The sequence below is a fragment of the Grampus griseus genome (genome assembly GCF_964374135.1).
Source record: "Grampus griseus genome assembly, chromosome: 7".
NCBI classification, from domain to species: Eukaryota; Metazoa; Chordata; class Mammalia; order Artiodactyla; family Delphinidae; genus Grampus; species Grampus griseus.
In genome coordinates this window covers 43,690,069-43,713,009 of record NC_139001.1, presented here as the reverse complement: position 1 = coordinate 43,713,009, position 22,941 = coordinate 43,690,069, and the positions used below count along the sequence as shown (strand labels likewise).

Genomic DNA, 22,941 nt, shown 5'->3' with positions numbered 1-22,941 from the left:
TGAGAGATAACCCCTAGTAATATTTTGGTATTATTTTCATATCTTTTTCTAAGGTATATTTTGTATGAAGTACATAGATTTACAAATATAAACTCTTACAATACATACAGGTTTGTGTCTTGCTTTTTTTCACTTAATGCAGTATACAGATTATGAGCATTTCCCCATATTCTATTAATTCTATTTAAGTTCTATTAATTAACTTCAGTTTTTCCATCCTGTGGATGTAAGTTTCTGTTTTTCTCTCATGTGGACATACCATAATTTATTTAACTGTTTCTATTACTGATTGCTCACTTTGTTTCAGTTCTGATCATTATGGTAAACATCCATACACTTAAATCCTTGCCTTCTAGAAAGACTGTTCTTCTACTCTCAGTTAATGAGAGCGACTATCGATCTTCATCTTTACCAGCATTGAATATTTTCATTTTCAAAAATATTAGTATGGCATGTTTATTGAAGTATCTCGTTTCTTTAATGGGCGAGGTAATAAGTCTTTTTCTGAAAGAAACTGATAGCACTTGGTACCTCTAAATTTATCAGAGTCCTAACAGCATAAGAAACAAGATAATTTTAGATTACATATGCTGGAATGTGTTTAGGATATAAATGATTATTTTAGACTATAGTGTGCTTAAGGGATATAAAGAAAAGTCATTGACAGTAGCTACATGTCTATAGAAGAATGCATCCTAAACTTTGAGGTCTGTATTTTCATCCAGACTGTAAACTCGTAAAAGATATGTCTGAGAAAGAAACACCTATAAATTTCTGTTTAGAATGCCTTGTCTTATAGATAGACTGTATACTCTTTAAGCCTCTTAAGTTTCTCAGTGTCTTAATAGTGCCAGAATAGCTACATAATAATGCCAGTCTTTTGTTGAATAAGCATTTATCAAGCACCCATTATAAATATAGCATTATTTTACATATATAATATGTGTACTGGTGCTCTAACCCAGTGTTACAGTACCAATACCTGGAGTTGTATTTTTATTTCTCATTATAATTCTTATTTTTCCACAGTCTACTTTTCCTGTGTTCCTAGTATTTTTAGATTTTGGACCCATAGTCCTATACTAATTGTATTTGCCCAAGTCCTTTTCTGAAAAGATTTGAAAAAAAATTGAATGTGTGTCTGTGTGTATAGAACAAATATTCACATAACTAGGTTTAAAAATAAACCAAAAAACATTTTAATAGAATTTTAATTTCTTTTTTACTCATATATATTCTGTATAAATTGCTTCTCAAGTATAGCACGCAATAATTTATAGAGGAAAATCTGAAACTTTAAGTAAATAACGTAGCTTTCAGTATCAATCTTTAAAAAAGTCTTTGTTTTATACTTCGAAAAGATAAGAAACGAAAAAGAAAAGCTGAGATTTTTCTGTGTTAACTTCTTGGCAAAGAAACAAAAATTGTGTCTATAATCATTAAAATCGTAAATAATTTGATAATAGAGACAGTTTTCAAATGACAAGAGGTGACTTGCTGTGGCTTCTGCTTTCACTGTGGCCTGTGCCCGTGCTGACCAGGTTCCAGCCTTTCCTCTTTCTCTCCTCTTCTAACCCGGTACCTGTTCTATTACCTAGAAGGTGTTTGAAGACACCATTGCAATGCTGGCATAGTTCTCAGGCTCCCACATGAAAATAATTGCACTTGTAGGGTTCTCAATCTGAGAAACTGCGTAATGTTGGAAAGCTAATAGGAATTGCATAAACATTTATTAGAGAAATAGATGTATGATGGTAGCATCAATATACATTGGAAAATGAGTGGAACATGTATGTATGACACATTTATTCAGTGCTTTCAAAGACCACTGGCAGTAACTCCACAGCTCCCACAGGCTAGAACTGTTGCCCTGGAGGAAGCCAGTGGCCGGTGAGTCCATGCCCACTTCTGTGGCTCATGGCTGGAGGGGAGTGGGTAGGGAAGCTCTGGGTTGGCTTGTCTTTCGAGACCTGTTGCCGGCATTCCCCATTGAAAAGTAGAAAGAATTTTCCCCAATTTAAAAGTTATGCGCTTTGTAACACTGAGGTTGGCACTCTTGGTTCAGTAATCTGAGTACCATCCCTATTTGTAAGATTATTTCAGTGGGGAAATGGTTTCTAAGCTTCAGCAATTGAAGTACAATGAATATTGGAAACCCGGCCGTTCAGGAGTTTGGTTATTTTAAACAAACAATTTCATTGCCGTGTCTGGCTATTGATTTTGGTTTAGAGAGAGATGACTATGCACTGGTTCTATTTTTACAAAGTTTCTGTGGCCCCCTTAAATCCTTACATTGTTTTCCTCCTTGACAAATGAATGCAGAGTGTCAGCAGCAGCATATTCAATTAATTTTACTTCCTATTTTCAACACCTATTGGATTTTTTTTTTTTTAGTTGCAGAAACAAGATATAAATCTATTTTTGAAAACCTTTTTCTTCCATGCTGTACTATGAACTGTTACTTGTTCCTCACACTGGGCTTGTTTTATTTATTTATTTTTTTTAACATCTTTATTAGAGTATAATTGCTTTACAATTGTGTGTTAGTTTCTGCTTTATAACAAAGTGAATCAGCTATATATATACATATATCCCCTTATCTCCTCCTTCTTGCGTCTCCCTCCCACCCTCCCTATCCCACCCTTCTAGGTGGCCACAGAGCACCGAGCTGATCTCCCTGTGCTATGCGGCTGCTTCCCACTAGCTTTCTATTTGACATTTGGTAGTATTAGGAAGTTTATTTGAGAGGTAGAAGGAAACGAGGTTCGGGGGCCTGCTTCAAATTTATACTATAAGCTCTTGGCACAATATTTAATCAAAAGCCTAAAACGAATAAATAGAAATATGCTTCCATGATGGTTGATAAGGTCTAAGGACCTATATTACAAATTTTTTATTGACATTTAAATGTGTCTTCCACAAAGTGAAAGTGAAAACCCCCTTGGCTTTTATTACTAAAACCACATTTAGGGTTAAAATCTATGCCACGCCCCTGCACTCCCACCCCACCCCCCCATGGAAATAATTTGTTCTTTTTACCATCTTAGTAGGTGAAGGGAAATATATTAGAGTCGGCTTTGTCTCCTTTCTTTCACATTTATTATGTTACAGATATAATTAAACTGTTCCTAAGGGGGCTATATTTAAAAAATTTTTTAATATTTATTTACTTGGTGGTGCCAGGTCTTAGTTGCGGCACAGGCGCGCGGGATCTTCGTTGCAGCCTGCGGCATCTTTTTAGTTGCAGCACGCGAGCTCTTGGTTGGGACATGCGGGATCTAGTTCCCTGACCAGGGATGGAACCCAGGCCCCCTGCATTGGGAGCGCAGAGTCTTAACCACTGGACCACCAGGGAAGTCCCAGGGGGCTATATTTTATTTTTTTATTTTTTTCTTAAAGTTACCATTTATTAAGAGCTTACCATGTACCAGCCCTATTAACCTGTCACATGCATTGTTTTCATCTATTCCTTGCAGCAATCCTAAGAGTTTAGTGCGAATGAGATTTACAGATTTATAAATGTAAAACCTAAGAGGTGAAGAGGTTAGAAACCTGGCCAAAGCCATGTGGCTAGTAATTGCTTCAAAACTGATCTTTCAGCCTCTAGTGCTCACCCTCTTAGTTATGACATGACACCCTTTCTAAGCACAATCAATCCTCTTAATTGCCAGTGAAATAGGCTGGGCTTGTGCCCCTGTTCCCAGGTGCGGACAGTGACCTGAGTGGTAACATAACTTGCCCAAAGACACCTGGTTATTTTTTATTTTTATTTTCACACACACACACACACACACACACACACACACACACTGTATTGTATTTTTACAAGAGATAAATAGACTGACACCAAGCATTGTAAATGGATGACCACAACAAAAGCAACAATGATTGCAATTACCAAACAGGAAACACACTCATACTATGTCATAATATTGACATTCAGTCCAGTAATCCTCCACTGTAACAGCTTCTTTACTTTGCAGTGAAAATTGATTTGTATATTTTTTGCCTCTGAGTCCTTGTGGGATTTTTTTTTTTTTATTCAAATAGAAAGTCAAAAATTATAATCATCCTCATCAGTTCACTCAGTCCCAGGGGGCTCTATTTTAAATGAATAGTTATTTCTTGCCGTGGATACTTAATTATCATTCTAGTCCATAATCCAACAATGTGTTCTCTAATAAGCCTGTGCACCCATCCCACCTCCCAGCTAGGCTGTGGTCGTGGAAATGGATATGGATGTAAATTCATGAGCCGTGATGGATAAAATGCTAGCTGGGTTCCGGGGTTCAAGGGTGGTGCCAGGGATTACGAAAAACTTGGGAAGAATGCTTTTGGAGTGATTACAAAATAAGGCCCAGCATTGTAATGAAATATCATACCCTGGAATGAGATCACAGCCACCACCACCACCGAATGTTGCTATGTTGCTTTTGAGTTAGAAAAATGCTTTTTCATACATTATTTCATTTAAGCCCTAGAACCCCTCTGAGAGTTAATTGACTCTGGTTTGTGTTTTTAATCTCCATTTTACAATGAGGAAAGGGAGGCTCAAAGAGGCGGTGCTTTGTCAAAGCCAGGAGAGCAACTGAGACTTCTCTCTGCACTTCCTGAAATTAATGTCTGTCACCTTAAGCTTTAGTAAAATCTTATGTGTATTTTGCCATCAGGTATTTGTCAAAAATAGCCAATATTTATTGAGAGCTTACAAGAGTAAAGGGCAGTATGCTAAGTACTGGATTCCTCCCTCAAAGAGTTTATAATCTAGTTGGGCAAACAGGAAATATCTATAAAAAGAGCAATAAAATTACCCCTATGTCATGCAACAGCTTAGGTGTGGGAGTAATCTTCAGAGGTAGAGGAAGGAGTTAGGAAAATACTGCAAGTTTATTCTATTTCCAGATGTTATAAAAAATTGCCTTAGATTCAGTTCATAAAGTACTGTCTAAAATGATTCCATCACAGGATATCAGTATTTGCAATTAGTGTTACACTAAAATAGAAGGTCAGATGTTAGGGAATCCTTAGTAGAGGTTGCAGTGGCAGAACCCTGCCAGTCTGTTTTCCACACTGAAGCTATAATGATCTTTGTAAAATACAAATGTGGCCCTTCTACTCTCCCGTTCAGTTCTCTTTGGAGGCTCCCCATTATGCTCAAAACACTTAATACGCCCAAGTTCTTACGTATCAGGCACTGTGCTAAGAGCTCAACACACATTATCCTTTTTCATCCTCACGGCTACCCTAACGGAAAAATATTATTATGTTCCTTATTTTGTATATGAGGAAGAGTAAGACTTAGAGAAATTAAAAGCTTTCCCAAGGCCACAGAACTCGACAGTGGCCGAGCTAGGATCCCAATCTCGGCCAGTCTCTCACTCCCGACTCAGGAACCCCTTGGCATTGTGCAGAAGGCCTTTCTTCTTCTTTTTTTTTTTTTTTTTTTTTTCAGAAGGCCTTTCTTGATCAGCACCTTCCATGGTCCTCCTTTGTGGGTTACGCTTACTCATCTGCTAAGGCTCCCCTTAAGGCCCCACCCCAGAGACTCCTGTGTCACCCGTGCTTGCACCTATTTTAACATTGGGCACAGCAGGTCATGGTTGTGGAGAGACCCCTGCCTCTCTCTCTCCACTGGATTTGATAGCAGGGACTACGTCTTTACACCATTTGAATTATTGATCACCAAGCATGCATCCCATCTAATGGTTGGTGTTAAATTCATGCTTGTGGGATTAAAAAAAAAAGCATGTCTTTATCTTCACTATAACTCTCTGATGTAGTATTTTGTATTCTACCCAGTCATCCCTCAGCTTGATACTTGAGGGCATCTGTAATCTATTGCTGTTTGCTAGCCTCGTTTGCCCTTCAGCCCCAGTATTAACCTTGTAAGGATCTCCTGCTGTCTTTTCTTTCCCGCATCCTGGAGTAGTTTTTCCATCCTTTGTCTAAGGCAAATCGTACACATCTTTCAAGGTTCAAGTTGAGTCCCTCATTCTCTTGACAACTCCCATCTGGAGTTGGGACTCTCTACTCTGAACTCCAGAAGCACCCCTGTCATCAGTAACATTTTTGGTTAATTATGCAGTGTTCTGTGACTTCTCTTGTATTATTCCTCTGACTTGTCATTTAAATCTTCCTTGTGTTTTGGGCTCACCTTGTCAACTATAAAGTCTTCGAGGCCCAAGACCTCTTTGTCTAGTAAGCGGCACAGTGGGTTGACAGGCAGTACCTGCTAAGAGCACAGACTGTCTGGATTTGAATCCCAGCTCTGCTGCATATTCCCTGTGTGACGTTGGGATAATTATTTACCTTCTTTGTGCCTCAGTTTCCTCATCTGTAAAGTGAGGAAAGTAATCATGTTTACCCCAGAGAACTGTTGTGAGGAATAATGAGTTAGTACATTTTAAGCCCATAGCAAGTGTTATTTAAGTGTTGTGGTGGTATAGTTAGTAATAATAGTGAGAATAATATAGCCCACTGAAAACTCTTATTAAAATACAAAAATGTTGTCCAAGGGGGACAACCACAGGCTGTGAATTAACCACTGTATGGATCAGTTTGGCACCTAGCAGACAGGTTTTGCTGTGAGCCTGGGAAAGGTCCATCAAGAATGACGAGGACAGCAGGTTCTGGGTTCTGGGAAGAGTTGCAGTCCAAGTGGAATGCTGTCGCTAGCAGCTGTGGGGAGCCTGTGGGTGTAGCACTGAGTGCCTGCAGGGCTCAAACTAGACTCCGGAGAATCAGGGCTGACAAAATTAGAGCTAGTTTGATTCTTTCACAATTTGATGTAGCCATAAAGGAGCCATGTCAAAATGCTGCAGAAGGAAGAGGAAGGTTCCAAAATAGTCATTCACCTTTGCACACCTTAATGCCCTTGTAGCATGTGTAACTGTTGTAAAATCAACCTTATATTTCTTTTTCATGACATTGGCTCAATGTGTAGCAGATGCTAAAGCAATCCTTTTTGAGAAAAGATGTGTTGGAATTGAAATTGAGTGCTGTGCTTCTGAGGAACGCTCTATTCTGGAAAATGCTGGGGGTTGAACTGAATGTTCACAGTACAGTATGTAAATACCAGGATGCGAAGGCTCATTTAGAGGAGCTTCTGTATGTCTATGTTGGGAATACATTGCAGCAGTGATTAGAGTTCTGCTCTGGGATTCACATTGCTCAGAAGCATAGAGAGTGGTCAGTAAGAGTTGAGAGGGTAGAGCTATAGCTCTGAGGGTTCAGGAAGTGGATTTCCCCATTTTGCAGCTTCAGTCCTGGTCTCTGGGCAACATCGTGTTGATAGCTGTGGTGCCAGGAGGAATGTCCCAGTAATCCAGGGATTGTTTCCTCTCCATCACTGGTAGTTATGTCACTGATACATTAGAGCACACATTATCATAGCGTTGGCAGATCTGACCTTTGGCAATTATTATTCCAAGGAATATATTCAGGTTTAAGATTTTCTTTCTTCAAAAGTTGAATCCATCTCCATACTCATGTATTTGTGGATAACTCAATGTAATTTTGAGCAGCTTTAATTTAAATATTTAATGAAGAAAGCTATCAATTTTAACAAGAATGATTTCATCACCCCTCATCAATAATTCAGAAATAGCTGCTGTTTTTTAATGACTCAGTGTAGGTACCAGTAGAATGAATGCCCTTCCACGTTTTAAAAGGCTGTGTTATGTATGTTCACAGTAATGATGTTGATTGCTATCATTAGAGAGTGCCAAGTGAGAAAGCTTTTCTAAAAAACAAACAAAAGCCCTTCTTATCCAAGTAGGATTAACTGCAAACCTGTAATATAGATTTTTCTAGAGAAATTCATAGATTTATTTCTGTTTATAATTTGAAATGTCTTCTGTCTTTTTTAAAGTTTCTTTAAAAAAATCTTTAAGGTTCAGAAGTTTAAAACAAAATATTAGCTTAATGGGTTCATGTTGGTGGACTATTAAATAAAAAAAGTCTCCCCTAGATTTGTAAACAGGTTAAGTACTTCATACAGCATGTAAATATTCTAACTTCTCCTCATACTTACTCTATCAATCCTTATGGCAAATTAAATGTAATCTAAGTCATCCAAAGCATGCCCTGCTTTGGGACATATTTTAATTTTATTAAAATGCAGAGGTTTTTTGGGGGTTCATTTGTTTCTTTTTTGTCCCTGATACTTTGATTACGTAGATGACTGTAGTTATACTTTTTTTTGTTTCTCTGTTCACAATGTGATTATTTCAGTTCCTTTTCATCAGTATCTAAATATGACCTGAAAATATTGAGTCTAAACACTAATGTCCAGAGTTGAAACTAAAAGTTTTTGTTTGTTTGTATTTTTAGATTTGAAATTCATATAGAAGTTATTGAATGTGACATTCATATAAAAGGTACTGAATGCCATATTACAGGAACATTTTCTTCACTACTTTGCATTTGTTGATATTTTGACAACTACTTAACATCTGGACTCATGTTAACAAGAAAAACTTTGCATAACCTATGATAATTAAAAATCATTTGAATCAGATGGAGAGGAATGAGTGGTTTAGGGGAAGTCACTCATCAAGGTTTAAATCAACCTCCTAATGTAACATATTTTGCAGCTTTGAATGAGCATTTGGGGGTTGATTCAGTTCTTCATCATCACTTGAACAATTTGGGAATTATGCTTTTTAAAGGTAACTTTGTGTCCTTCTCTGACCTACTTGTTATAGAAGCAGCAGTTGACTTATGGAGGATAATTAAATAAAAGCCACCTGACAAGAATTCATGCAGTCAGCATTCCTTCTGTACAATTCTGAAAACTATTTTTAGTCTGTGAGAGAAAGATACTAGCAGCTGCTTTTGATTATCTTGTACCAAGACAAAGCCCATGTGACTGCATATTTCTTTTTTAGCTTTGATTTTTATTTTTTAGGTGAGTTATGCATGTACAAAGCTTTTTTAAAAAAAATTAGCAAGTTTACAAGACTTGTTTCTTTTTTTTTTTTTAAATCAGACTTCTATGACATCCCTCCACATTTTCCCTCCCAGAGGCAACTGCATTCTCTGTCTTTAAGGTGATTATTTTGATATTCACCAGTGCATTTTGAAATAAAAAGCTTGTATTCTTAATTCATGATTTTTAAATGTAGGCATTATCTGTTGTCTTCCCACTATGGAAGATACAGAGTTACTCTCCATGCTGTCCCGGCTCTCTGTGCCCATTCAGCCTTCTCATTTCCCTATCTTCCCCATATAGTTACGTGGCAATTTTGGTTAGTTCAGTAGCCCTTCCTTACATTAGTATGACTATGTGATCGAAGCTGAGACATGTAGTGAACTATGATTATTTTTCTTTTCTTGTGCAACTTTTTGTTTTCTTGTAGTGTTTTGTTTACCTTTCTCTAAACTTACCAGTAATTCATCCCTAAACTCTTCACCAGTGGTCTAAATTTCCTCTTAGGACATTCAGATCTGTTGGTATTCTGCCGGTGTCACTTTGCTGACAAAGCCTCTCCTGGAGCCTGCACACCTGACCCAGCTACACTGGCCGCCTTTTGTGTCATCCTGGGATCTCCAGTCACCAGCATGCCGTATTCCCTTTGCCTCTCTCCTATGTTAGTTCTCTTATTTTCTAAATTCCATGTCTTACTCTCTCTTGTTTTATTCCCTTGTTTTGGCAGTGCACAACCTGAGAAAGGGTATATGAGAGGTACATTTTTTTTTTTGAGAAATTGCATATGTGAAATGTCTTTCTTTTACCTATAAACTTGAATGATAATTGGGTTGAGTACAGCTTCCAGTGTTGTTGTTGAGATATCTGAAGCCATTCTGGTCCCTGATCCTTAGTATGTGACACATTTTATTCTCTGAAAGTTTGTAGGGTCGTCTCTTTGTCCTAATGTTCTGAAAGCTTGATGATGTACTTTGGCTTGGATGTATTTTATCCACTGTGTTAAGTACTCCGTGGTCATTTCAGACAACTCATATATCTTTCAGTTCTGAGAAATTTTCTTGAATTAAAAAGATTCCTATCTCTCAATTTTCTCTATTTTTCTCTTGGAGTTCCTGTTTTTTAGGTACTTGACTTTCTGGGTGATCCTATATTTGTCTTGTCTTTTCTCTGCTAGTTTCATCTCTTTTCTTTTTCGCTTCATATTTTAAGTTCTTTTTTTGTTGTTGAAAAATAATATAGTTCACTGACTTTTTATAACGTGAATACTTCCATTTAATAAAGATCCAGATAAAAACAAAAACAAAAAACCCCAAAACCCCCAAATTATCAGGACCCCAGAACTCCTTCTAGCTACTACCTTACCCAAGGGTAATTACTATCTTGAATTTTTTAAATTAATCTTTTTTATTCTGAGATAATTATAGAGTCACATACAGTTATAAGAAATAATACAGATATAGACCATTTATCCAGTACCCACTTTCCCCCAGTGGTAACATCTTGCAAAACTTTAGTATAATAGCACAACTAGGATACTGACGTTGATACAGTCAAGATACAGAACATTTTTATCACCACCAGATCCCTCACGTTGCCCTTTTGTAGCCGCCTCCTCTTTCCTCCCACCTCTACTCGCTACTGAACCCCTGACAATCACTTATATGTTCTCCATTTCAATAATTTTGTCAGTCTGAGAATGATATATGAATGGAATCATACAGTGGATAATCTTTTGAGATTGGCTTTTTTCACTCTTCATAATTCTCTGGAGATTCAATCAGGTTATTGTATGTGTCAATCATTTATTCCTTTTTATTTTATTGTTTTATTTATTTTTTTTTTTGGCGGTACGCGGGCCTGTCTCACTGCTGTGGCCTCTCCCGTTGCGGAGCACAGGCTCCGGACGCGCAGGCTCAGTGGCCATGGCTCACGGGCCCAGCCACTCCGCGGCCCGTGGGATCCTCCCAGACCGGGGCACGAACCCGTGTCCCCTGCATCGGCAGGCGGACTCTCAACCACTGCGCCACCAGGGAAGCCCTATTCTTTTTTATTGCTGAACAATTTCCCATGGTATGGAGGTACCAGTTTGTTTAACCATTCATCCATGAAGGACATCTGAGTTACTTCCAGTTTTGGGCTATTATTGATAAAGATGCTGTAAACATTTGTGTACAGGTTTTTGTGTGAAAATAAGTTTTCAGTTCTCTGTGATAACTGCCCAGAAGTGCAGTTGATGGGTCACGTGGTAGTCACGTTGTTTGGATTTATAAGGAACTGCCGAACTGCTTTGCAGAGTTGCTGTACCATTTTACATCCCCAGCAGCAGTGTATGAGGGATTTAGTTTCTCTTTATCCTTGTCAGAAGTCGGTGGTGTTCCTATTTTTATTTTAGCTAGTCTTATAGGTGTATAGTGATGTATCATGTTTTTAATTTACATTTTCCTAACGGTTAATGACAATGAACATCTTTTCGTGTGTTTATTTGCATCTGTATATCCTGTATGTTCTCTTTGGTGAAATGTCTCTTCATGTCTTGTCTGTTTTCTAATTGGATTGTTTGGTATATTTTCTGTTGAGTTTTGAGAATTCTTTACATATTCTAGATACTAGCCCTTTGTTGAATATGTGGCTTGCAAATATTTTCTCCCAGTTCATAGCTTGTTTTTCATTCTTTTAATAGAGCCTTTCACAGAGCAAAAGTTTTAAATTTTGATAAAGTCTAATTTTCATTTTTTCCTTTTTTGAGTCATGCTTTTGGTGTTAAGTCTAAGAAGCGTTTGCCTAGCACTAGAACCCGAAGATTTTCTCCTAGGTTTTTTTTTCCTAAAAGTTTTACAGTTTTACATTTAAATCCATGAATCCATTTTGAGTGAGTATTCATATAAGGTATGAGACTTAGGTTGACATTCATTTTTTGCCTATTGATGACTAATTGCACCAGCCCTATTTGTTGAAAAGTTTTTTATCTTTCTCCCATCAAATTGTTCTTGCATCTTTGTCAAATATCACTTGGACATATTTTTGTGGATTTATTCCTGGGCTCTCTGTTCTGTCCCATTGATCTATGTGTCTGTTCTTCCACCAGTACCACATAGTGGTGATTAGTATGTGGCTAAGTAATAAATCTTCGTTTTCAAAATTGCTTTAGCTATTCTAGTTCCCTTTCCTTTTCAGATAAATTTTAGAGTAATCTCACCTATATCCACAAAAAAATCTTGTTGGGATTTTGATAGGGACTGTGTTAAAACTGTATATAAATTTGAGGATAATTGAAGTCTTTACTGTGTTGAGTGTTCCACCCCATGAACATGGTATGGTTCTCCATTTATTTAAATTTTTAGTTTCTTTTATCAGCATTTTGTAGTTTTCAGCATACAGTCCTGTACATATTTTGTTAATTTATACTGAAATATTCTTTCTAGAAGCTTTTGTAGCTTTTTTGGGATTTCCTACATAGACAGTCATGCCAACTGCAAATAGAGACAGTTTCTTCCTTTTTGATCTGTATGCCTTTTGTTTCCTTTTCTTTTCTTATTGCACTGGCTAGAACTTCCAACACAAAGTTGCATAAGAATGATGAAACCAGACAGTCTTCCCTTCTTCCCTATCTTAGAGAGAAAGCATTCAGTCTTTCACCATTAAGTATAATGTTACCTGTGGGTTTTTCTTTTTTTTTTTGCGGTATGCGGGCCTCTCACTGTTGTGGCCTCCTCCATTGTGGAGCACAGGCTCTGGACGCGCAGGCTCAGTGGCTATGGCCCACGGGCCCAGCCGCTCCGTGCCATGTGGGATCTTCCCGGACTGGGGCACGAACCCATATCCCCTGCATTGGCAGGCGGACTCTCAACCACTGCGCCACCAGGGAAGCCCCCCTGTGGGTTTTTATAGGTGATCTTTATCAAGTTAAGGAGGATCCCCTTTATTCCTATTTTTCTGAGACTTTTCCTGAATGAGTGTTTAATTTTGTCAAATGCTTTTTTCTGCATCAATTAATAGGATCGTGATACTTTTTTTTCTTTACCTTGTTTATATGGTGGATTACATTGAATGATTTTCAAATATTGCACCAGCCTTGCATCCTTGGAATAACTCCCACATGGTCATATGCACAATTCTTTCTACATATTGCTAAATTTTCTTTTCTAACATTTAGTTAAGGATTTTTGTGTCTGTGTTTATAGGGATATTGGTCCATAGTTTTCTGGGTTTTGGACTTTTTTTTTGGATACAGGAGTCTCATTTGATAATTCTTTTCTTTCGGCATTTAAAAAATATTGTATTCCTTCTGGTGTCCATGGTTTCTGATAAAAAATCTGCTATCATTTGAATAGCTTTTCCCCTGTTGGTAAGTTGTGATTCCTGTCTCTGCCGTCAAGATTTTTTCTTTGTCTTTGGTTTTAATAGTTTGACTATGATGTGTCTTGGTGTGGGTTTCTCTTGTTTAGAATTCATTCAGCTTCTTGAATCTGTATGTTTATGTCTTCTGCCAATTTGAGAAGTTTTCAGCCTTTATTCCTTTGAGTAATTCAGTACTGCCCTTTTTTTTCCTCTTCTCCTTCAATGACTCTGATGACATTAATGTTCAATCTTTTGTTATAGTCCCACAGGTTCTTGAGGCTCTGTTAATTTTTTTCAGTCTATTTTCTTTCTGTTGTTCAGATTGTATGACTTCTATTATTCTTTCAGCTCACTGATTCTTCCCTCTCTCTCCTCCATTCTGCTGTTGAGTGCATGCATTGAGTTTTTCATATTTTGGTTATTGTATTTTACAGTTCTAAAACTTCCATTTTGTTTTTCTTTATATATTATATTTCTTTGTTGAGACTTTCTATTTCTGTGCCTCAACTTTCTATTTTTTTCATTTGTTTCAAGCATGTTTGTAATTGCTTGTTGAAGCATTTTTGATAGCCGTTTAAAAATCCTTGTTACCTTATTCTAACGTTTGTCTCATTTTGGTGTTGGCATCTTCCGTCTTTCTTCACTCAGTTTGAGGTCTTCCTGATTCTTGGTATGATGGTTTTTTAAATTGAAACCTGGACACTTTGGGTTTTATGTTGTGAGACTCTGGATCTTACTTAAGCCTTCTGTTTTAGCTGGATTTTTTCTGACACTGCTCTGGCAAGGGAATGGGAGACGCTGCCTCATGACTTCCAGATGGAGGTAGAAGTCCAGGTTCCCCACTCAGTCTGTGCTGACGCCTGCAGTAGAGATGGGTGTTCTGGCTCATGATTAGGTGTCCACTGATACCTCCCTGGCTGGGAGGGATAGGAGTGTCTTTTTACTGCTCCCCACATGGCCTCCCGTGGATACCACAGTGGAGGTAGGGGGAGTAATCTTGTTACTGCTGGATGGTGGTGAAAGTTCTGACTCTTCACCGGGCCTCCTCTGACACCACCTCAGTGGGGAAAGGGTGCCTTGTTAATCTGACAGGTGGGGTGGAAGTCCAGATTCCCCATTTGGCCTCCACTGACACTGCTGTGGGGATGTGGCCTCATTACCACCTAGCAGTGATGAAAGTCTCAGCTCCATACTTGACCTTCTCTGACACCAACTCGGCTGCGGGGTTGGGGTGCTCTGTTATAGCTGGTGAAGGTGGAAGTCTAGGTTCCCCATTTGGCCTTTGCTAGTAGAGGTGGGAGTGGGACACGCGTTTCTTTCTCTGTGTTACTTAACTGGAATAGAGCAATTATCTATAGCTTTCTGGTTTTCTAGGCTGCCCTTTCCTGGTTCTTTGGCTGGAGAGGCCCAGTTTTTTTTTTTTTTTTTTTGGTCCATCCTCATTAATGTTTCTGAGTTCTTTAGCCCCACTCATCGTTGTGTTGTTCTTTGGGTATCAAGGCCCCCAGCAGGTCTGCCTTTTTCTGCCTACGTTTTAGAGTCTTCTATGTTTGTTTTATATATAATGTCCAAGATTTTTAGTTGTACTTAGCAGGAGCAGTAAGGAAAAGTATGTCTACTTCATCTTCTCAGAAGCAGAAGTCTACCTGGCTTATAATAGCATAAATTAGTTTTGCCAACTTTTGAACTCTGTATCAGTGGAATCATGTAGTATATGTTCTTTTGGTTTTTGCTTCTCTCATTCCACATTATGTTTGTGAGATTTATCCTTGTCATTGCACATGTTTGTAGTTTTTTCATTTTTATTGCTATATGGCATTTCATTGTATGGATATAACACAACTCATGTATTCTGCTGTGGACAGGTTGCTCCCAGTTTGGGGCTATTAAAATTGTCCTGAACATTTCTGTAGATATCATTTGGTGAATATGTTACTATTTAATATACATACCTTAGACTTGTCATGGGCTATACATTCAGGTTTAATAGCTATTCCCAAACAGTTATTAGTGTATCACTTTACACTCCCACCAGCAATATATGAGAGTTCCAGTTGCTCCACATCCTCACCAACACTTGGTATTATTTGTCTTATTTATTTTTCCCATTTTGGAGGTATGTTACATTATTGCATTCTGGTTTTAATTTGCTTTCACTGCTCACTTTAGTCAAGTTGAGCATCTTTTTATATATTTATTCACCATTTGCATAAGCTCTTTTGTGAAGTGCCTGTTCAAGTCTTTTGCTCATTTTTCTTATTGGGCTACTTGATATTTACCTATAAATTTTAAGAAGGATTCTTTATATATCAGATACATTCTTGTGTCAAATATATATAACATTCACCCTCACCAGAATACCTTCTCCTACTCTTTGCCTTGCGATTTCAGATTTAATGTTGCCTTTTTATGAACAGAAGCTCTTGATTTTAATGTACTCCAATTTATTTTTTTCTTCCTTAATGCTTAGCACTTTTTATGTCCTATTTAATAAATCTTCTTTCTATCCTAAGATCTTCAAGATGTTTTTCTGTGTTTTCTTCTAAAAATTATGTTATTTTATCTTTTACTTTTAGATATACAATTCATCTGGAATTGATTTTTATATGACATGAGGTTGAGGTATCTGTTTATTGTTTTTGTTTTTTGTAAGTCACCTCAAATTTTCCTTTTACATCATCTGTTAATTTTTCATTTGTGCTCTTTTTTCTTTTTCTTTCTTTAAAAATAAATTTATAAATTTATTTGGCTGTGTTGGGTCTTCATTGTTGCATGTGGGCTTTCTCTAGTTGCAGCGAGTGGGTCTACTCTTCGTTGCAGTGCATGGGCTTCTCATTGTAGTGGCTTCTCTTGTTGTGTAGCACGGGCTCTAGGTGCGTGGGCTTCAGTAGTTGTGGCTCACGGGCTCCAGAGTGCAGGCTCAGTAGTTGTGGCGCACAGGCTTAGTTGCTCTGCGGCATGTGGCATCTGCCCGGACCAGGGCTCGAACCCATGTCCCCTGCTTTGGCAGGCGGATTCTTAACCACTGCGCCACCAGGGAAGTCCGTGTGCTCTTTTTTCTATAACACATTTTTATACCTTTTTTTTTTCATTCAAGCATTCCTTTTATTCCTTCCTCCTCCTCCTCAAAAAATATGTATTATCTTTTGTTTCATAGTTGCATTTCTTTTCCTATTTCTAAAGATATTAATAATATATTTTTAAAAATATTTTCCTCCTCACAGAGCTTCTATTTTCTCCATATTGATTTTTTCCCCTTTTTGTTTCGGTTCTATCTTTCCTGGAAGAGACTTTCCTCAAATACCTTGTAATTCTCGGTGACTGCTCATATTTAGTGGCAGGGCTAGATAAGACTCTGAACTCCTGTGTGGAGTGATTTGGTTGGGTTCTTTAGTTGGGGAGGCTTCAATATCAGGATTGAGAGGTCATTTCCCTCGGGTTAGTCAGATTCTCCCCGGAGAACCTTCCAGTTCTTGCCAGCCTCTGGGAGGATGAAAGCCTTGGAGGATAAAAGCCTTGCCAGCCTCTGGGAACCTAGTGAGGTAAGTGGGATGGAGGCTGGAGTCGGGGCCAGGACTTGAATCTAGGATGTGTATGTTCACTTAATGCCCCCTGTTTTCAATATGGCACTCCTACTCTCAACTGTTCCTGTTGCTCTATGGCTCAAGAACCTCTGTTTCATCCTCTCCAGAGGGAAAAACCTCTAGTTGTTTGGCTAGCTATGTGGAGTGGAGAAGGGAATTGGGCATTTGGAGTTGGGGGTCCAGACTTTCGATTAACTCTGTTAATCAAGCCCCCCTCAAACACAAGTCCCCCTCAAACACACACATTCTTACTTGCAGATAAACCTAATATGGCCAACCCATGAGCCTTTGAGGGATTCCGAGAAACAAATTGTATTAGTTCTTGCTTTTCCCATTGTCAACCAGGGTTTCAGCTTTCTCAGATTTACCGTGATTTACCGATTGTCTATGTTCTGGCTTCCAGAATTTTACTTTATTGCTATTATGTACCCTTTAATTTTCCCAGCTTGGATTATGACTTTAAAAGTGTGTGTGTGTGTGTGTGTGTGTGTGTGTGTGTGTGTGTGTGTGGTTATTTTAGTTGGATTTAGGGATGGAGTAAAACCAGATGCACTCAATCTGCCATTTTTATCTAGAAGTGTCATATAATTTTATACGTTTTAAAAACAAATATTTCTTTCAAGTTTGAGCTCAAAATGAAATTAATTTAGAAAATGAGTCCAAAGGAGAATTGCCGTTCTTTTCAGGTAATGAAAGAGAATTGGAGCTGCTGACTTGGGTAGGTAGAGGCAATAATGATGAAAGAAAAATAAGTAGAGAACATTGAGGAAAACCTTTTAGTATGATTTGGGAACTAGAGAGAGGTGATGGTTGCACAACACTGTGAATCTGCTAATTCTACTAAGTCATTTACTTTAAAATGGTTAATTTTATGTTATATTAATTTTACCTCAAATAAAAAAGTTTTAACATAAGAAAAAGAAATACATGAACGTTTTCAAAGCTTATAGCTACGTTAACACCTGGCTTTGGGGGTAAAAGATAAACTGACTTGTTACACAGGCCTCAGTAAATTATGTTTCTATTGTCTGCCTAGGAGCTATATAGAGATTTTAAAATGTTTACAAGCATGATTCTGGAAGATCTTCAGAAATTTATTCTTCATTTGGGGAAAAGGGAGAGCAAGATGTGTTCCAAGGGGTGGCAAGTGGAGTTATTTCTCTCTAGTAAAGAAGATGAAATGAATTAATAACTATTTAATATGTATACCTCCTACATCCAATTATATTCATTGCAACTTGACAAATCTTGATGCAAGCAAGACCTTTTGACTCTTTAATCATTTGTATAATAGAAGAAAGGGAAGTTCTGGTGGAATGTGGCACAATTCCTATAAATTTATGCCTTTGATATATTGCTTATCGTTCATATGAAGCACCTTGTCTCATAAAAAGGTTTAATAGCACTTTATTATCCAAATATGGTATTTGGCAGTTCAGTGTGGTGTAATAGAGCATGTGTCGCAAAGCCATAATATTAGGGTTCACATCCTTGCTCTGCCACATGTGAGTTATTTAAACTCACCATGCCTCATTTTTCTCATCTGTAAAATGGAGAAGATAATAGGGTTATTTTAATGAATATGAATTAATACATTTAAAGATTTTTCAGTGTTGCCTGGCACAGAGTACATGCTCAATAAATGCTATCTGCTATTTTTTTTCTGACATTTTCTTAAACTGTAATCTATAAAAGCACATCTGGAAAATGTATGTGATATAAGCAGCGTAAAGACTACTTCCTTACCAGGATATCATTGGCATGGCTGTAGTGACCAACTACAGATGCAAACGTGCAATTGGCTCCGTCTTTCTCATCACATTTGCGGTTGTGGTTAAGAGCTTATTTCTGTTTTTCTCTAAAAACTGAACGGTTTTAGCTACCTTTGTTTTCTAAGAATTCTGGACTTCATAGTGCAGTGGATTTATTTGAAAAGTAAAACCAAGAAACTATAAATACTGTTTACTTTCAATTCCCTCTATTTGGTTTGGACATAAACCCTGTCATTTGTACATTTTCCCTAGGAATCAATGAAAAGATTGAGAATGAACGTGAGCTATACACCTGTCATTAGAAGATGTCATTAGTCAGTCAGCGGCCACAAAGCGAGTACTTGATTTTTTGAAAGCCATTTTTCTTTATCAGTACTATATGGCTGCAAGTGATAAGTGGTGATGGTTCTCTCTCACAATTACTATTTTTAGATGTAGTTTGAAACTCCTCAGTTTCCGGCAAGATGAAGCTCTATGTCTAAATGTTATTATTTTCATACTAAGCCTTCTTTTAAATTTTACTTTACAGATCAACAACCAAAATTTTGAAGGTCATCAACTTTCTGATGGTGGTGATAAGCCATGGCGACAGATGATAAAGTTGCCATCTTAACCGATGATGAAGAGGAACAGAAGAGAAAATATGTGCTTGCCGATCCTTTTAATGGTATTTCCAGGGAACCAGAACCACCTTCAAATGAAACACCCTCCCCCTCTGAAACAGCTGCTATTCCTGAGGAGGAGATAGACTGGATAGAGAAACATTGTGTTAAAATAAACAATGATCTTCTAATTTCCAAGGTCTTTTATTTTTTCTTTTACTCTGCATATGGCTCTCTTTACCCCCTTTTGCCTGTGTATTATAAGCAGCTGGGAATGTCACCAAGCCAGAGTGGGCTGCTGGTAGGTATTCGATACTTCATTGAATTCTGCAGTGCCCCCTTTTGGGGTGTAGTTGCAGATCGCTTTAAAAAAGGCAAAATCGTCCTCCTCTTCTCTCTTTTGTGTTGGGTTTTATTCAACCTGGGCATCGGATTTGTCAAACCTGCTACCTTGCGGTGTGTACCAAAGATTCCTCCGACAGCTCATCCCACCAGTTCAAGTCACCTGTTCACTCTCCTGCCAACGAATTCCTCCATTGTCTCTTCCATTACTACATCACCAGGAATTCGTGAGAAAAGGAACCTGCCTCCTTACAATGGGTCAGAGATGTTAGAAGCAGGGCACAGTGTCACGGAAACTGTCATCTTCTCGACAGCTCCAAACAAGACCAGTGCGCCCACTCTGCAGCCTCACATTGATGAAATTACTGACCATGTTATGAACTTGACCATGAACCCAAGCACTGCAACCTCTGCTCCCCCAGGAAATGCAACCTGGGAGACAACCACTTCTATTGTCACTACCACCAAATCTTTACCTTCTGACCAAGTCACTCTTGTTTATGATCAACAAGAAGTAGAAGCTATATTCTTGGTGATCTTGGTAGTTGTCATAATAGGAGAATTTTTCAGTGCCTCCTCTGTCACGATTGTGGACACAGTAACACTCCAGTATCTGGGAAAGCACAGAGACCGCTATGGACTGCAACGCATGTGGGGCTCCCTGGGCTGGGGCCTGGCGATGCTGTCCGTGGGCATTGGCATTGACTACACCCACGTGGACGTGCTCATCAATGGGAAGGGGTGTAAGCCCCCTGAATACCGGAACTACCAGATTGTCTTCATCGTCTTTGGGGTTCTCATGACCATGGCCTTGATCGTCGCTACTCAGTTCCGGTTCCGCTACAGCCACTTCAAAAACAGTGAAAATAAAGGGAAAGAGGTGGAGATCCCTCAAGTAGAGAGGAACAGCTCCACAGAATCCTCTGAGGAGACACCAACCACCACCAGCCACGTGCAGGCCTTCAACTTCTGGGACTTAATCAGGCTGCTTTGCAGTGTGCAGTATGGCTCCGTGTTGTTCGTGGCTTGGTTTATGGGTTTCGGATACGGCTTCGTGTTCACCTTTCTCTACTGGCATTTGGAGGACCTGAATGGAACGACAACCCTCTTCGGGGTCTGTTCAGTCCTGAGCCATGTGTCTGAGCTGACAGCTTATTTTTTTAGTCACAAGCTTATTGAATTGATTGGCCACATCAGGTAAGAACATGTGTACTGTTGCTGCCCCTCAGCAATTGAACTTTATCTTTTCGTAGTTTATGACTCCTTTGAGCACATTTAAGGATATTATCATTTGTGTTGGGGGTAGGGTTGGGGTGGGAATGGGAATTTCTGTTTCTCTTTCTCTTTAAAATAGAAACAAAAGGAAGGAAGTGATGAACCTAGTTGGATTATCTCAAATACACAAAATATGCTGTTTCTGCTCTGTATGCTAAGAGAATCTTACAGTAAATGTTTTCAGGTATAGGAACACCAGTTTAGTCAACTGTATTATTCCATGGACCTTGAAGCGTCCGACCACCTGTCTCAGGCATTTATGAAGAGGGGCTTAAGTGGATAAAGGGGATTATGTTTTTTCAGCTTTCAGTTATTCTCAGCCACTTGCTGACACAGAAAGACCTTGAATATATGGTATATGAAGATGTCCATTATATTTAATAAAGCTGTGGTGTGACCCACCATCATCCCTAATCCATGATATTATGTGGAAGAGAATCTTACATAATTTTTTCTGATTATTACATAAGCCTCTGTGTTTTTATCTGCCACGAAGACATGGGATATTTAAAAATCTTGCTTCTACCTAAAATTTCCCGTGTAATCCTTTTAAGCAAAAAATCTATAAATGCCCAGTGTTTCTTGTGTAATGTTTCTCACCGTTAATGTTTGTCTGAAGTTGTTTGAATAGTACCTTGCTCTTTATAAGTCTTTCTGCTTTGCTGTTGGCTCTAAAATGTAGAGCCAGGTACACTTAAGCGTTCTTACCTCATAGAAAAGTATGGCATGTCTGTCCCTAAACTTTGAAGTTGCCATAACTAAAAGAAAGCAACTGTGTGTGTTTGTGTGTATGTGGTAATCTTTAAATCTGCTGTTTCCATGAGAAATTACAAAGGAGAAATAGATACAAGCTTTGAGAAACATGGATCTTTTTTCCTTTAATTTCCCTTTGACTAACTGAAGAAAGTATTTTCTAATGTGAAGTTTCAACCTAGAATCATTCTTTTCCCCATACAGTTGTGAGTGTTTTTCCTTGTTTGGTTTGGTTTTGCTTTGGGAGGCTGTGTGCTGTTCCTTCTGTTTCTCAAATCTTTGACCCCTTTGTTGTCACAAACAAAGTCAGGCACTGTATGGGCAGTTCCCAGAGACACAGAGTCCCCGAGGCACACTCATTGGGACCAATCAGAAAAAAGCCTTGTAATATTAAGGGCTGGGGATGTCCTTTAACCTTGTCCAGGTCATGTTTACATTCTCTGAGCTGTGTGGATTGACCGTGATGAATCCGACTCACAGTGATGAATTTCTTCAGCTTGGTTATTGGTATGAGCAGGATCTCGCCTCGGCTAATAGTGTGTTTAAAAACCACAGCCATTTATTCCCAGAAAGTTACCCTGTCAGGTCTTACCCATGAGTGGAGTTCCTAGACATCATGATTTAATCACTAAATAGTGTTAATTGAATGTTGACTCAGTACAGAGTACGTATATAGGTTTTATTTTCAAATAAATTGTTAGGTTCTTCTTACATGCTAAGAAAAGTAGTTTCTTTTCTGTCTTTGCTTTTTGTCTGAGGTATATACCGAACATGATAAAATCCTAGTGGGTTTACTATTAATTTTGGTAATTACATGAATTTACACTTGTGTTTTCTTTCCTAAGTATTACAAGTTACTCATTACGTAAAAACCAATGGCTCACTTAACCTTAATTTTCTAGTTTTACGTACAAAAGCATCTTTTTTTTTTCTTCTTTAATGATGTGATGGAAGAAGAAAGCTCTTGTCGCATTGTTGGTCCCAAAAGCCTACTGGGGTTCCATCAGTTTGTGGTCATTTACCTCTTTTGGATTTTTATTCTGTCCATTAAAATGTATTAACTGCGTTTAGAAGATTCTGATAGTTGTAGTGAGATTATGCCCACATATTCAGGTAGAATGGATATGTTTCTTTTGGTGAGAGTTTCTGGAGCCCAGTTAGTGGTGGTTGAGATTTGGGGGTTTGAAAATGTAGTGATGGAAGTGTGAACTTTTCACTGGAAGAATATTATGCATTAGTTGATGAAGAGAAATCATCTTTGTACGAATTCAGTCTTTATGTTTTCCTTGTAGGATCATAAGGAGATACCTGTCTGGCCCTTATGTATGCACGCATGTTTTTCAGTA

General features: G+C 38.3%; 1 protein-coding gene across 1 annotated transcript in view; it reads left to right on the top strand.

The window, feature by feature from the left end:
- MFSD6 (major facilitator superfamily domain containing 6) overlaps positions 1–22,941 on the top strand; it is a 73,685-nt gene that overhangs the window by 6,363 nt on the left and 44,381 nt on the right. Inside the window, exon 2 of the mRNA XM_082658056.1 lies at positions 19,153–20,764. Within this exon, the coding sequence (XP_082514182.1) occupies positions 19,206–20,764 (1,559 nt within the window). The 5' untranslated portion in view covers positions 19,153–19,205. The remainder of the gene's footprint in view (positions 1–19,152; positions 20,765–22,941) is intronic.